The 16372-nt window shown below is 29.0% G+C and overlaps 1 protein-coding gene across 1 annotated transcript; it reads left to right on the top strand.

The window, feature by feature from the left end:
- Positions 1–2935: 2935 nt before the first annotated feature.
- On the top strand, positions 2936–5598 carry LOC131025070 (caffeoylshikimate esterase). The gene is made up of 8 exons (XM_057954671.1): positions 2936–3542; positions 3631–3660; positions 4111–4240; positions 4325–4471; positions 4580–4710; positions 4916–5053; positions 5134–5232; positions 5309–5598. The coding sequence occupies exons 1-8, from the start codon at positions 3300–3302 to the stop codon at positions 5525–5527; spliced, it is 1137 nt and encodes a 378-aa protein (XP_057810654.1). The 5' UTR covers positions 2936–3299; the 3' UTR covers positions 5528–5598.
- The last annotated feature ends 10774 nt before the right edge of the window (positions 5599–16372 follow it).

Below are 16372 nucleotides of genomic sequence, written 5' to 3'. Positions count from 1 at the left end.
TTAATCTTGCACAAATAATTTTTCTCTTGTAAAATATTATTGACAACATGAATTTTTTAAACTTTGAGTTCATAAAATCCTAATTACGTACAGACAGAGTATTTTCACATATTTTTCATATCTACATCAAACCTTCTATGTCGTCATAATTCAAGTTATTTTTGTATTTATAAAAATTCGAGTCATTTTAGATTTTTTAAAGTTCATGCCATTTTTACAAATTTTCAAAATTTAAATTATTTTTTGTATATATTTTTTAAAGTTTAGACCAATTTTACAAATAACTTCAAAGTTCGGGCTACTTTTACAAATGACTTCAAAGTTCATATCATTTTTTTGTATGTTTCAAAGTTCATGCCATTTTTATAAATTAAATCAAAGTTCGGGCTATTTTATTGTATTTTTTAAAGTTCAGACCATATTTATGAATGACTCCAAAGTTCGGGCATAAACTACAATTAACCCTTTATTTAGTAACGTATATTATCATCAAATTTGAAATTTGTCCCTATACTTTTCTCTATATATATTTATCAGTTGTGAGATGCAAATTAGCTAGGTTAACAACTACTCCACGTCAAATATCGTTTTATTTTCATTACCCCCTTAAATCATGAAATTGATAATAATGGATTAATTAAAAGGAAGAAATAATAATGAAGCAATGCTAAACACAATGTAGGAGGAGGCTAGGAGCTGTAGCTATTATTGATATAATTGGAAAGATAAACTCTACATACAATAAATGAGCTTTATCTATATCATATTAAAAGGTCAAGATTTCAATTTTAAATCGATTTTAAAGTTGACTGACAATTTTATAATTATAATAAAATTTGAGGTTTAATTGTAATATATATAGGGGGCCGCTTCAATGAGACCCCCTAATTTTAGTGAGATCTAGGGTACGATCTGGTGCGTTTATTTTATCAATTCTATGGCTGATATTGTATTTGGAGTGAGATTTTTTTTTTTGCAGGGTTCGAATCCTAGATTGAGCAAAATATTTTAAATTTTATTATTCATTAGTATATACTGCATTGTTCATTAGTATATACTGCTTTGTTCATCAGTATATATGTCTTATTCATTAACAATTTTTTAAATTTTATTTTTCACCAGTATATACATCTTATCCGTTATGTATAAGTTTTGTTCATTAGTATTATATGTCTTATTCATTGTCCTAATGTTTCACGAAAAATAAGGGGTCTCACTGCAGCGCGCCCCTATATATATATATATATATATATATATATATATATATATATAGGGCAAGGCTAAAATAAGAACGCTTATTAAAATATAAATTAAGAACCATTTTCAGCCCTTAGATCATCAAGATCTACGGTTGATTCATCACCTTGTTGGATATATTCATGGTCATGAGTTCGAATCCCAAAGGTAGCAAAAAATTATTTTTTCGATATTCATACCTTTATACAGTTTATTCATGCGTGTTATACATAAAATTCATGCATTTTTGCTGGTTCGTAATTCTTAAAATAAGGGTGGTTTATTGAATAACCGCCGTATATATATATATATATATATATATATATATATAGGGGAGGGCTAGAATAAAAACACTCTTAAGTGTATAAAATATAAATGATTTTCAGCCCTTAGATCATCAAGATCTACGGTTGATTCGTAACCCTGTTGGATGAATTCGTGGTCCTGGGTTCGAATCCCAAAGGTAACAAAAATTTATTTTTCGCAATTCGTAACTCTGTTGGATGAATTCGTAACCCTGTTGGATAAAATTCGTACATTAAAAAACGTTTATATTTATATTTTAAGAAGTGTTTTCACTGTAGCCATCCCCTATATATATATATATATATATATATATATATATATATATATATATTGGTTTGATTTCTTTCTAAAATTATGAAATTTGATTAAAATATTTAATATGCAATTTAGTTTAAAGATCACGATAAGATCTTTAATTTGATATATTTTGTATAAATATTTGATTTAAAATATAAAATTTATACTATTTGTTTAAAATTAAAATTTAAAAAATTCTTTCAACTCTCTCATTTTTTTGAATAAATCTAATTTTCAATTTTTTTTTATCTTTTCATAATATCAATTTTTATCATTATGAATTCTTCTTTATTTTTTCAATATTCAGCTCAAATATATTCAGTTAAAATTAATTTTTTTTATATTTATAAGCATGATAATGGAGTTAGTATCAATTTTATATAAATATATAAATACAAAATTATTTCTCATACATTACACGGAATGCAAATGATAGTATACATATAAAAAAATGAGCTTATAAACACTAACTAGAGATAAATAGGATATTTATATATGTGTGATGTTGATCTTTGATAAAATAGTTAATGTTCGATGCCAAAGTCAAGTTCAACTCCATCATCAAATTGTCATTAAAAACTTACTTGTTCAACAAGAAATTATATTTTGATATGTTTCATCATATAACAGAGAGAAACTCTAATTGTGATCAAATTATATAATTCCTTTGATTTGGACTTAGCATAATTGTGATCAAATTATATAATTCCTTTGATTTGGACTTAGCATTGGAGCTTGGACTTTTAAGCTTGGCCTATAGTGCTAATTTTAATCATTTTTATTTCACTCTTGTACACAACTTGCAACCGATACGTCCATGCAATATATTCTTTGAGCTATTTTTATTAAGGAAACATACATATCAAATTTCAATTAGAGGAAGCTTTTAATGCAAACATGCTTAGCAGATCACTTGCATATTTTACATGTTTTAATAAAATACTAGCAAGCATTTTATTAAATATTTAAATAAAACATTTATAAATATTTTATTAAAATATATAAATAATTTGTAACGTAAAAACGTTGGCATAAGAGAATTTGTATTTCACCTGCATAAATTCCAATTCTAAACCAAAATTATTTCTTGAGCACACAAAATAAACATGAAATAAATACATTCACATGTTAAGAGTGAATATTCTATATTGACATGTGAGATATCTCAAGATTCCTAAATTCAAAATATTCCCGGAGAAAGCCGCCGTCCAACCCCAAAATTCGCCTACACCGGCAACTTTCGTGTATTCTCGAATCTTGATATAAATAATCTTAAAAAAATAAATTTGCATAATTGGACGGCGCACACATTTGAGCTATTTGGGTAGTCTCTTTTCCGTCCCATTTTCTACTGGGAATCGTAGAGCACGTTTTAGATATGCATTTGATTTGACTATTTATAATGGAAGAATAAAGCGCATTACTTTCCCCTTTGTCGTCGAAGTCGATCAAGATTCCCCATGGCCTCAACCCTCCACCCTCGCTGGGAATATACCCACTTTCGCCGGAATATTCCCACACCCTTTTTCCACCGTCGGACATTACCGGTGATCGTGGCGGCGCAGAAAAAGCCCAAGATCGATGGCGTCAGCGACGAGCTCAACTCCATCGCCTCCCAGAATTTGGACCACGCCCCCGCTCGAAGAAGGGTGCGATCGGCTTTCGCCAATGTTCAGCAGCACCTCGATCATATACTGTTTAAGGTTTTGCTTCCCAGATTTTCATTTTTTTTTTTTTAATATTCTTTTCGATTGCTACGAGGTTTTGAGCTGTGTGTTTTCTTGTGTGCAGATGTCTCCAGCTGGGATCAGAACGGAGGAGGTGAGTTGTGATCTTGAAAAACTAATTTCAAGAAATGCAAAATTATTATATGTTTTCAATTGAAAAGATTGAAACTTTAGAAGCTTTTGTAATTACATTTTGTTCAGTTGTATATCTTGAATTGATTCTTGCTGCTTCAATATCATTAAAGTCTAATCGAGATTCCTGTATTTGGCATAAAGGGGTAAAGCTAAGATTTAAGGCCTTTGAAAAATTGATGCTTGAAGATAAATTGAATGCTAATGATTTGATTGTAATGGGATTTGATCTTAGTTGGGTGTGATATGATATGCTAACACTATTTTTGTGACCACAAAAGAGTTTCCCTGAGCTTGAGGCAAACTTGGTCCATTATTTGGCATTTTTTGTATGTGCTGTCTATTATTACTATTAGTAATGGAAGCTTATTCTAGCAACATTGATTATGACATGAATTAAGTTTGATTGTAGTGGTATGAGGTGAATTCAGAAGGTCAAGAGATTTTCTGTAAAAGCTGGTTGCCGAAGCCCGGTGTACGGATCAAAGGCGCCTTGTGTTTTTGCCATGGATATGGTGACACCTGCACATTTTTCTTTGAAGGTTAACTTCAAAAAAAGATTAGCCACTTTGATTTTAGTGAGCCTTTTCAATCTATAGGATTGGACTTATATCCTTGAGTTTCAGGCATTGCCAAGCACATTGCTGCTTCTGGTTATGGTGTCTACGCCATCGACCATCCTGGTTTTGGTCTCTCTGAAGGACTACATGGCTACATCCCCTCGTTTGATGCTGTGGTCGATAATGTCATTGAGCAATTCAAGATCATGAAAGGTAGAATTCATCACATCAATTAATGGAGCTCTATGCTTATGAGAACTTGCTTAGCTTCTCCTAATGGAAATTCATAGTTGAATACCAATCTTGTGTTGTGATGCGCAGGAAGGCCGGAGATTAGTGGGCTGCCCCGTTTCATATTTGGTCAGTCCATGGGAGGCGCGATTGCTCTCAAAGCGCTTCTAAAGGCGCCAAATGAATGGGACGGCATAGTGCTTGTTGCTCCAATGTGTAAAGTAACATCACCGTTTTAACTACTACTTGTCTATATGTGCTGCAAATTCATCAACATCTTAACTGTGACCATATAATAATTAATAACATGAGATGTTTGTTGTTGGATTTGTTGACATAATTCATAGCCAGTTTCATACGTAGTTGATTAATTGTGAGATTGTGAGTATGGTTTCTTTGTTTACTAGTTGTTGGCATGTTTCTCAGATCTCAGAGGAAATGACGCCGCCCGTCCCACTCCAGCAAGTGCTCATCTTCTTATCTAAGCTCATGCCACAGGCGAAGCTCGTGCCCCAGAAAGATATAGCAGACTTGGCTTTCAGAGAGCTGAGCAAGAAGATATTGGTATACATTTATAACCTCTTCCCTTTGTAACACGACGTTGTTGATTCCGTTTCCCTAAATTTAGGAACTTCCCTTTGCAGGCTCCATACAATGTGATCAGCTACTCAGACCAGACGCGGCTGAAGACTGCTGTCGAGCTGTTGAATGCCACAAAGTCCATTGAGTCGCAGGTGGACAAGGTGAGTGCTATATAAACCTAAAGAAGCGTTGGCTTTGTGTTTGGACCATCATTTATGGGATTTGAACTCATGACAGGTCGCGTCTCCAATGCTGATCCTTCACGGGGCTGCTGATAGGGTTACGGATCCCCGGGTCAGCCAGTTCTTGTACGACAACGCCTCAACCAACGACAAAACTTTGAAGCTCTATGAGGGTGGATTTCACTCTATTCTCGAAGGGGAACCGGATGATATAATTTTGGCTGTTCTTACTGACATTGTTTCATGGCTTGATTCTAGGACAACTTTGAAATAGATTTATTTCTTTTTTTATCTTTGGTCATGGTCCTAATTTCTTTTTAATAAGATCTAATTGACTTGGGTTTTGATGTCTTTAGCTATAGGGTTGAGAGAAGAATGAATGTATCTCTTAATTAGTTATGAAATTTGAGGATTAGAGGGTGTTTGGGGTGAGATTATAATCTCTTTAAAATAATTTCAAGAAAAAAATTTGACAAAATAATTTACTTTTTTTTAGGGATTGGCAAAATATTTTTTGTTTTCTTGACTTGGCAAAAATAAATTTTTAAACAACTTATATATTAGCTTCACAAAAAAAGTAAGTTCTTTAATCCCGTCTTAATTTTTCATAATCTTATAAACAACACTCATGTTATAAAAATAATTCTATAATAATTTGTTGTTTTCATATTTCAATTTTATCTCTTTCTAATTGTCTCCGACTCTCCGTAACTGTTAATGCTCAACCACTTTAACAACACACTTTGGTTTAGTTTATAATAGCTTGACTGTTATTTGATTGATTAAGTGTAATATACATATATCTTATTTTTCAAAAAAATTATATACCCTAACACTTTAATAATTTATAAGGTCTTGAGATACTATATCTTGAGCTCATTTGGTATGCAATATGAAATAAAATGTATATTTTAATGAAATGTCTTTTATAGGTAAGATATAGTATGCTTGGTTACATATACTAATTTATCTATTAATAAAATTATTACATATCCCACTTAGGAGATGGTATACAATTTTTTTTATAAAAAATTGCATTATATATTATTGATCCTTGTTCTATAAAGACTAAAGAGTCAACAGTTTAATTCGAAGCAAGCATAATATTAAAATATTATAAATCTATAATCTATAATATATTAAAAAGGCAACTATTAATTTGAAATAATTTAAAAATTGAGTGGTAATTTTGTAGTATAATAAGATTGAAGGTTTATTTGTAAACTATATTTTTTCATTTTATTTTCTTTTTCTTTAACTTCTTATCTTTTGTTTATTTCTTTTCAAAATTTTGAAATTTAATTAATTATAAAATATTTGATATGCATATTAAATTAAAAGTCATGATGCATATCAAATTAAAGATCATGATAAGAGCTTTAATTTGATATTTGATTTAAAATGTAAAAATCATATTTGTTTAAATATTAACATTTTAAAAAATTATCTCACCTCTCTCATCTTTTTTGAATAAATCTATTTTTTTTTTTTACTTTTCATATTATCAAATTTATAATTGTGAATTCTTCTTTATTTTTTTATTTTTTTAATATTTAGTTCAAATATATTCAATTAAAATTAATTTTTTTATTATATTTATAAGTATGATAATTGAATTAGTATTAGTTTTATAAAAATATACAAATTAGTTTTATAATAATAATAATAATAATAATAATAATAATAATAATAATAATAATAATAATAATAATAATAATAATAATAATAATAATAATAATAATAATAATATAATAATAATAATAATAATAAGTAGTAGTAGTAGTAGTAGTGGGGATTCTTGGAATTTATTACTGTATAAATTAGATTCAACTTTCAAAGTGTTTCAATAATGTAACAATCTTTTAATTTATACTCCCTGCCTCCCATTAGGCTTGTCTCTTTTTTTTTGGCACGGTTATTAAAAAAAATATAATTAGTGTAGTAAAAATGTGGGGCCAAATTGTTTACAGTGTAAAGTCATTATCAAATACAGAAACATGACAAAATTAATGGAACAACCCAAACAGGAAAACATGACACGATCAATGGGACGGAATGAGTAACTAGTACGTCCGCGCCGTGTGATGCACGTAGAGCATTGAAATTAAACAATATATTTAAATAAATAAATATAAATATTAAATATAATCAAAATATAAAAAAATACATTTTAAAAATAAAGTAAATTAATCATACATCAATTAATCAATAAAAATCTAAATTTGAAAACATAAATTTTAAACTTTGTATAAAATATAATTATAGTTGTTAAAAAATTGAAAATTATTTAATGAAAAGTAGCATTACACGTTATTATATAGTAGCACGCTTCATAATAAATTAATAAATTAGGAATGAGTAAGGGTTTTGGTTTGATAATATTATTCCTTATTGAAGTGAAAATTAGGAATGAGTAAATGTTAAACTCTATTTTATAGGAAATAAGAGATTTAAAAAATAATTTATTTTTTATTCCTTATTTTTTTATAATAAATTTACAAACGAAGATAACCCAACCTCAATGTTTTTGTGTCGACAAATAAAAGAAAACAAAAGGATGTTTAGCTTTATTATGTTTAATTTCTTCAAGAACTTGGAGCGGCCCCATGTTGTGTTATACTACTAATTATGATACGTCTCTATAATACTCGTTTAAGTACAAAAGCAAAATATGATGACTAAACGACTGTCCAAATTATAACTATAAAGATAGATTAAATTGATTAAGAAGTTAGACCCGAAAATTATAGTGCATGCACGTAACTTGTAAATGACTGGTTTTTTATTTAAATTTTTGTAAATGCTAATTTTAATTTATACAATAATTTTTTTATTCAACTCCTTAACTCTAGAAAATTTTAAAAATATATACTAATGCACCATCGATCAGCTTTGCTTCTATATGGTTGCATTCATTTTGGTCAAAATTGAATTTTTATTAATTATTATTTACCGTTTTGATAATGTGCCATGCAACAAAAAATGTTTTTGTACTCATGTAATTATTAATGGACTTATCAGATTGCATCCTAAATTAATTATCATAATCATATCAATATCATGTCTCGATGCACTGAATTCACTACAAGTACATACATTATACATATATAAGATAGATTGATAGATATGTGAACAAAACTATAGTATATTTGATTATTTTCACCAAAAAGTACTGTTGTCTTTTAGTAGTTAAATAAATTGTATTTGAATTTAATGGCCGGAGTAATTTGGTTAAATATATCAAATTGAAAAGTGTGGTCCAAAGTGAAAGTGTTTGGTATATTGCAGCAACCTTTCAATTTCAGATTAAAACTCCATTAAATGACCTGCTGCTGCTTTACCATTTTCTGTGGTTGCACATGCACAACTAATTTTTTTTTTTATGCATTTTATGAAAATGATTTTTGCTAATAGACCATGAAAATTCATGTCGGAAATGTGTCATTTGTGGGATGGATCATGAATTCATGATTCGTGAACGTGATTTTTTAATTTTTTTTTCCCCTATCTTTTATTGATGGTAATGCTTGTAATTATTCAATATATGCCACTTAAATTAAAGACAACATTTGCACACCTAAGTTTTGAGTACGTGCAAATGGGATTATCTGTCCCATAATTTAGTGTGTATCATTTTTAATATCTTTATTTTATAATTATTTTTTTATAAAAACAAAAACTATTATCATATTATAAACTCTAATTAATATTTATCACAAAAAATTGAAATTTACAAAAATTATATACCTTAACTTTGAATTATATAATCCAAATAATCTATTATTAATTCAAATAAATATAAAAAAATTACTATAAACCCTACTTGAATGAGTGAACCCTTGTTAATTATCTTTATATTATATTAAAACATAATAAATTAAAATTAAAGAAAAAATAATTAAAAAATTATAACAAATTAAGAGTGGTACACAGTGATACACACTGAATTATATATGGGACAGATGATCCCATTTGGAGTACGTGTAACTAATTTCCCTATAAACATACTTGTGAATACGTTGTGTAATGATCTTAATTTGAACTTTAAATTAAATAATCTTGTCTTATAAGTAATATTCTAATTCTTTTTTTAGAGAGGGAGAGCCTTTTGTGTAATTAATTAATGACGTTTATGTTAATGTTAGAAGTTAGAATGGTCTAATTGAGAAGACAATTGAGATTAATTGCGGTAGACAAGAGTTTGTTATGACATATATAAGTCTCAACCGCAAAGATATTTTCTTGAAATTAAACATGTGGTGCCTAACTTTGACAGCTAGCCTCTTCCCAACTGAAAATCAATGCCTAATTACCAATCATAAATTCCAAGTGGAACTTATCTGTTCCAATCAGTCGTGGAATTATTTTCAATCAGCCCAATATATATTTCGAGAAAATAAAACGTTGTGGATTTATGTAAATCAACCAAATATATATTTGAAGGGGAAAAAAACGTTGAAATTTTGAAATTTGGCAACCAAGTAGGAGTAGCAGGCAATGTGGCGTGTCACATGTCCCATGATTCGTGTCAGATTTCCTATGAAATATAATTGAATAATAATATAGCTTTTAAGCTCTATGATTAATCACAAATACTCCCGTGAAACCGCTTTTACAGGAGACCACTTAATGATTAATTTAGTTTCAACATTAAAAGGATTGGACAGTTAACTCTCAAAGTGTTGCTTCGCCCAAATTCAAGTTGTGCACTGCAGGATGTTAAAAAAGCGTGCATAACAACACAGAGTAAACACCAACGAAAATTGAATAAATAAAATATGACACAAGAATGAATTTTTTTCACAAGTTATAATTATAACTTATGGATATCAATATGGTGAAATAATCCACTAAGAATTTTGAGAGAATTTTTACAAAAATAAATACTTAAATCAAAGACTACAATAACCGCCTATGATTAGGCTCGCAAACTGAGAAAGCAACACACTAAAAAAAATGAAAATCTTCCTCACAACACTCATGACTAACAATTAATAAACTAGCGAAAAACTCAAATGTTATCAGGATTGTTATGAAAACAAACGCAGAAACATACACAGTTCAGCAGAGAAACTCTCAATTTTGATGTCCTCCTTTTGATATGATCTAACTTCTATTTATATAGATTAGGAGCCTTGATTTATGCACGTCCATATCCTCCATGTTTCATCCCATATCCATAATGGAAGTTAAGATATAATTGTTCATTGAAAATAGAAATTACTTTGTGATATGATTGTTCCTTGAAAATAAGAATCACTTCCAACAATATCTAGGTTATTTTCTTTAATGACTTGCAACTCTTCATCGTCCAGATTCGTCCCTATTTTCGTGAAATTCAATTTGGGCTCTTTACTTAGTTCATAAAAATAATTGTGTGGCGCAGCATTTAAATTTTTTTATTTAATACTGTTAATTTATCAAAAAAAAAAAAAGAACAAACCAAAAAATTAATGTTAGATCAAATGTGAGCATAACACACGCTAACAAACTCATTTTTTCCAGAACGATGTTTAAAGTCTTGAGCAGTGTTTGATTGTATCCGCTATTTATAGATGTATATTTTTAACATAGTCTATTTAGCCTTTTATTATGCGTGACTTCTCTTTTATGCTTCCAATAGAAATTCTCACTAGTAACGGAATAGCACATGTGCATATGTCACACATAAATATGACTATATGAGCAACGTCATTCGTAAATTGTCACATCATACACTTTATTATACTCGAGCAATACAACTTATTGTTACAGAAAAAAAAAAGGACATACTACTATATATAGAATTATGTAATATATATATATATATATATATATATATCCAACATTAGTTAATAGTTTTATAATAATAAAAAAAAAATGAACTCAAAACATGGCGTTATAGACTTCAATCAAAATAGTGAAAGCTTCGATAATCACTAAAGCAAATCTTCTATTATCTAGCTACTTGTCTAGTTGTATTCCGTTATTTTTATTACATTTATAGATTAATCATATATAACAATCTTGATTCTCGTGCATTCAAGGATTTCTTTTAGGTCTTTTTTTCTTTTCTTTTTATAATAAAATCATATTTTAATACTCCATATAACAATCTTGAAATTGAAATTGACAGTGGTAAGCAGCGTGTAAAAAAATCTCAATCTACCTGATTGAATATTTGAAGAGAATAAAAAAGATTGCGGAAAGAAAATAATCACAGTAGTTTCTTATAGTCTACTTAATCAAATATGTTATTAAAATGCGATTTTATAAAAGAAAGCAAAAAAAAGCAAAAAAAACTTAATCAAATATGTTTAGATCAAAATCAATCAAGCGAATCAAGATTTAATACCATATAATTAATCCCATTTAATACCACGACCTGTTTCATAGAAAATATTAATAATTATATTTAACCAATTCATTCATGAAAAATGAACCCTATTGATTTTTCTTTGAAAAGAATTTGAAAACAATAAGCAATTAGTCGTGGAATATTGATAGGGACAAGAGAGGGTTGTGATGATATCATGGTATATAACATAAAATCAGAATTCAATTGAAGCACAAAAAGTAAAAGGGAAAAAAGGAGATCAAAATCTATGGCAGCCGGCGTGGGCTATATATGACTTATAGAGACGACATTATCATGGTGTCTTTGCTTTGATTGAGGGAAACCTAACCATCATAATCTACACACATCAAAAGTCGACCAACTTTGATTCAATATCATTCATAATTATTTTCTTATTTTTCTAATTTGTGTGCCATATTTATTACTAAGGGCTTATATATGAAAGGCCCACTCTTGGATGAAATTATAGTTACGATCATAGGGTATTGATACGTCGCTCATCATTTGCGAGCATAGCTTATGTCAGTAGTTTACTATTTTTTTCTTTGATATATCATATATTATAGTTGGGATTATCAAATGTAAAGATTATATTATAAAAATCAAAGCTCAATATTTAATTTTTTGAAGTTAAAAAAGAAAAAGAAAAATAGAGTTTTGAAATTTATTTTATTACTAATAAATTTGATGATTTCTATAACAATAGTGAATATCAAAATTATAGTAAAATAAAATAATATTAAATAGAGAAACACCAACATAAATGAATTGTGGGTGATGCTCACAAATTATGAGGAGGGACATAATTGATCATCCTTAATCACTAACTTGACTCAACTAATAACTTTTTTTTTTATTCTTTGTAACGGATTGGCGGCGAATGGAATACTATACTCGGTCCACATAAATTAAAGGGAAATGGAATGGAATGGCATGCCACGATTGGAATTTTTTTAAAGAATGGATTTAAATTTTTCTTAAAAAACGACTAAGTTGGAATTTTTCTTAATTAATCATAAATTTATTATCTCAAGCACGGCGTATATTCATACAGTGCATGCAGATCACTCACATACTTAAATATTATATTTATAAGTATTCATTTAAAATATATAAGTGAAAATTCGCACGGTACATATGTCTACACAAGAGAATCTGTGTCAAAAAATTTATAAATTTGCTGTCAAAACTTTATTTTAAATTTAAATTGTTGATCATCCTCTTTCTTCTTCTTCTTTTTTTAAAAAAAAAAAGAAAAAAGAAAAAAAAGTATATATATTTTTGGGTGTAGATATTTGAGTGCGTGAGATGCAAATTGCGTGATTCAACGGTTTCCTATCAAATCCCGTCTCCATTTTCTCGTTTCTTTATCTATCAATTTATCTCTGATACTCCACAACTACTACTTCTTTTAGCGTGCTATAACAAGTTACACCCACAAAATCAAAAGATCAATATCAACAAGATTATCAATTTTTTTTATTAAATACTATTTTTAAGCTAAAATAATAGGAACATGTATTGCCCTTGAATTGCATAAATAATTGTTGTTCTTGATATAATACCATAATTTACACATAGATGAGTAAGGTTCTTTTAGTTATAGTTAGAATATAGGGAATTAAAAACCGTGCTGGTTCATAGAGATTTCAACGACTTTTCATAAGATTTATACAAAAACTATTCAATCCGATAAAAACATATAAATCTATCCAATTTTAAGGTGAATGCACAAAAAAGTTCCTGAGTAGTAACATATTTTGTAAGAATGAGAGACGCTCTTAAAGCATGTACAATAGAATGAAGAGCCACTAAAGGGCTATATAGAGGAGGGGGCTTTTATATAGAATGACTATAGATTTTCATCAATTTTTCAAAAATTGAATTCTAAAATTAAAATAAACATCAAATTTTAAAATTGAAATTTACAATAATTAAAAATTGAATTTAAATTACGGTTGGCTAGGACTGGATTGTACTCAAAATGTCGCCGGAAAACTGCTTCACCCCATAGCACATCAAAGACGAAGTAATTTCAATTAAGGCGTTCATTGTCGTTGTGACCATCGCAAAGAATGAATACTCTCTTCCCTTTTTTTTTCTTTTTGGGCTCTCCAACATTAAATGACATGTCACCTCAAAATTTATGCTCACAAATTCGAATATTTCTTCATCAAAATCAACGACTGAAGCCTAGCTCATGAGTAGAAGAGCTTGAAGAAGATAACATATATTTTTTAAAAATATATAGTATGAGAATATAACGCATTTGGTGTGAAAAAATGAATGAAAATGAGTGGATATTTGTAGAGAGATTTTAGATTTAAAAAAATGAGAAAAATCAGTTGAAAAGTTGAATTAATTAAAAAAAATGAAAAATCGACATCCTGTGGCCACATTTCAGTTTAAAAATTGATTGTTTTTAATGGCGTGCACATAGCGTCCCTTAAATATAACCCTTGAGCTCGACTCTTAAATTCACGCCCCACATCGAGCCGGCGAGCTTGCTAATGGGGAGGGGCTCACTGGAGCGCAGCTGGAGTCTGTCCAGTGAGCCCCACTGCAATTTCACTTGCACTTTTATAACAAATTTATACTCTTAGTCTAGATTTTGCTGCAAATTAGTCAATCAAATGGATTTGGTAGTCGGTTCGGCAACGGACTTGTAATTCGAATTTGTCATTTGTTATTGTGTTAATAGGTAAAAATGTCATCATCCTTAAGTTGTACTCCCTCCGTCCCCAAAATAAGTTCCTCTTTGGGGACGGCACGGGTTTTAAGAAAAAGTGGTAAAGTATATTGATAATGGAGAAAAATATATTATAATTAATATTGGGAGTGGTGAAAAGGTGAAAAAGTGTTATAATTAGTATTGGGAGTAGTGAAAAAGTTAAAAGTAAGAATAAATAAAGTATTATTAGTGGTGGGGTACTTGTCCAAAAATGGAAAGAAAAAAAGAGGAACTTATTTGGGGGACGTCCCAAAAAGGAAAAAGAGGAACTTATTTGGGGGACGGAGGGAGTATATGAAAAGTAATATCTTTTTATAAACTAATGCATTTTGTGCTCAAATTAAGTGGGTAAACTTGATGATTTTATTTGATTTTCTGTGAAAAGTCTTACACATTTTTTTACATAGTACAGTTGTGTCAGAAAATCTAAAAGTTTAGGCGACTAAATGATCTAGCCATCGAAACGATGGACTTTTGACTAATAATTGTCAAATCGTTGTTGCCAATGAAGTCTGACTCAAGTGGCAAAGTTGAGGCACTCAAAGTCTCTCATTCATGAGAGGTCTTTGGTTCAATCCCGCTTGTGTGCGGGTAATTTTCCTCTTTTTGTGTGGGTAGTGTTCTCACCTTTGTGTGGGTACGTAGTGGTCCAGCCTGCGTGCGATTATTTCCTCACCTTCGTATGGTGTAGAGGTCCCGCATGCGTGTGTGTTACTTAGATTTATTAGTAATTAAAATGTGTGAGAATGTGCAAGGCGTTGTCTTCTAAGTTAAATAAGTAATTAACTAATTGAGACATTAAGAACAATTTAATTAATTTGAGCATAAAATATTTGTGTTTATAAAAGATGATATTTTTTATATATAGAATCAACGGAAGTGGGCATTTTAAATTTTTATTCTTTAGTAATTGACAAATTGATTTGTTATTTTTTATTTGGACTCTGATCAAATTTACAACATGTTAATTTTAGTTGATCTAAGTAGATTATTATTGTAGAAGTGGATATTTTTAAGATGTTTCGTATCAAAAATGGGTAAAAGAAAATCACCCATTAAAAAGGTACTCTTGTTATTTTCTCCATGTGTCCACGAAAAAGAATTTTATATCATGTGCGACACGGATTTTATTAAAATTACTAAAAATGTAATAAATAGAAAAAAGAAAATACAATTTGTAGGAATGATGTTAGTACAAGAAAAATAAAATAAAAGTAAATTATTAATTAAAAATAAAATAAAAATATAATTTATAATTAAATATAAGAGAGAATATATAGTTTAAAAAGTGAAATAAGAATGTTTAATAGATAAAAAAAAAAAAGAGGTAACTAAAACTTCTTTTAGTGGATGGATCATCTTTATATATAAATGAAAAAAGCCCACTAAAATACAAGTTCTGTTGTACTAGTAATAGATGTGAAGTGAGTTGACTTGGAGTAAAAATATTTATTATGGAAGCATAAAGAAATTCAAATTTGAGAATATAACTCTCTTTTTTCTCTCTCTTTTTTCTTACACTTTTGTTAAGTAAGATTCTTGGGAGTGAGTTACAGCTGCTGTCAACCCATGCTTTCTTCACTCGCCAAGATTCAAGCAATCTTTCGGCTGAGCTTTTACAGATGATTGCAGTGAAAAAGAAGATTGCATAATAAATCATTTCACTTTCAATCAAATTGGAGGGAAATTGTATCTTTCTTTTGTTTTACTCTATTCAATAATTTCTCCATCTTTTTCTTTTCTTGGTTGTTTTTTTACCTCCTTGTGGTTGTACAAATTTCAAAATCATGTTTGCCATAAAAGCCCTTTCGAATTATTATGCTTCCATAATTGTCGGTTTGGATCAATTCATTTGTCACACTGGGAATTACTTTGCAATTGGTTATGATTGAGGATGAGAATCTTCTCATTCCCATCTACCTCTTAGGAGAATTTGTTCATCATTCACCACAAGAAATAGTAGTATTAATCGTGACAAAATTAAAATTTGTTACATTTATATATCTTATGTGAGAAAATTTAATGTCATTACATTAAATTCTCATATTTCA

This window comes from Salvia miltiorrhiza, chromosome 5, assembly GCF_028751815.1.
Source record: "Salvia miltiorrhiza cultivar Shanhuang (shh) chromosome 5, IMPLAD_Smil_shh, whole genome shotgun sequence".
Lineage (NCBI taxonomy): Eukaryota > Viridiplantae > Streptophyta > Magnoliopsida > Lamiales > Lamiaceae > Salvia > Salvia miltiorrhiza.
The sequence above is the reverse complement of the archived record's forward strand: the minus strand, read 5'-3'. Positions and strand labels throughout refer to the sequence as shown.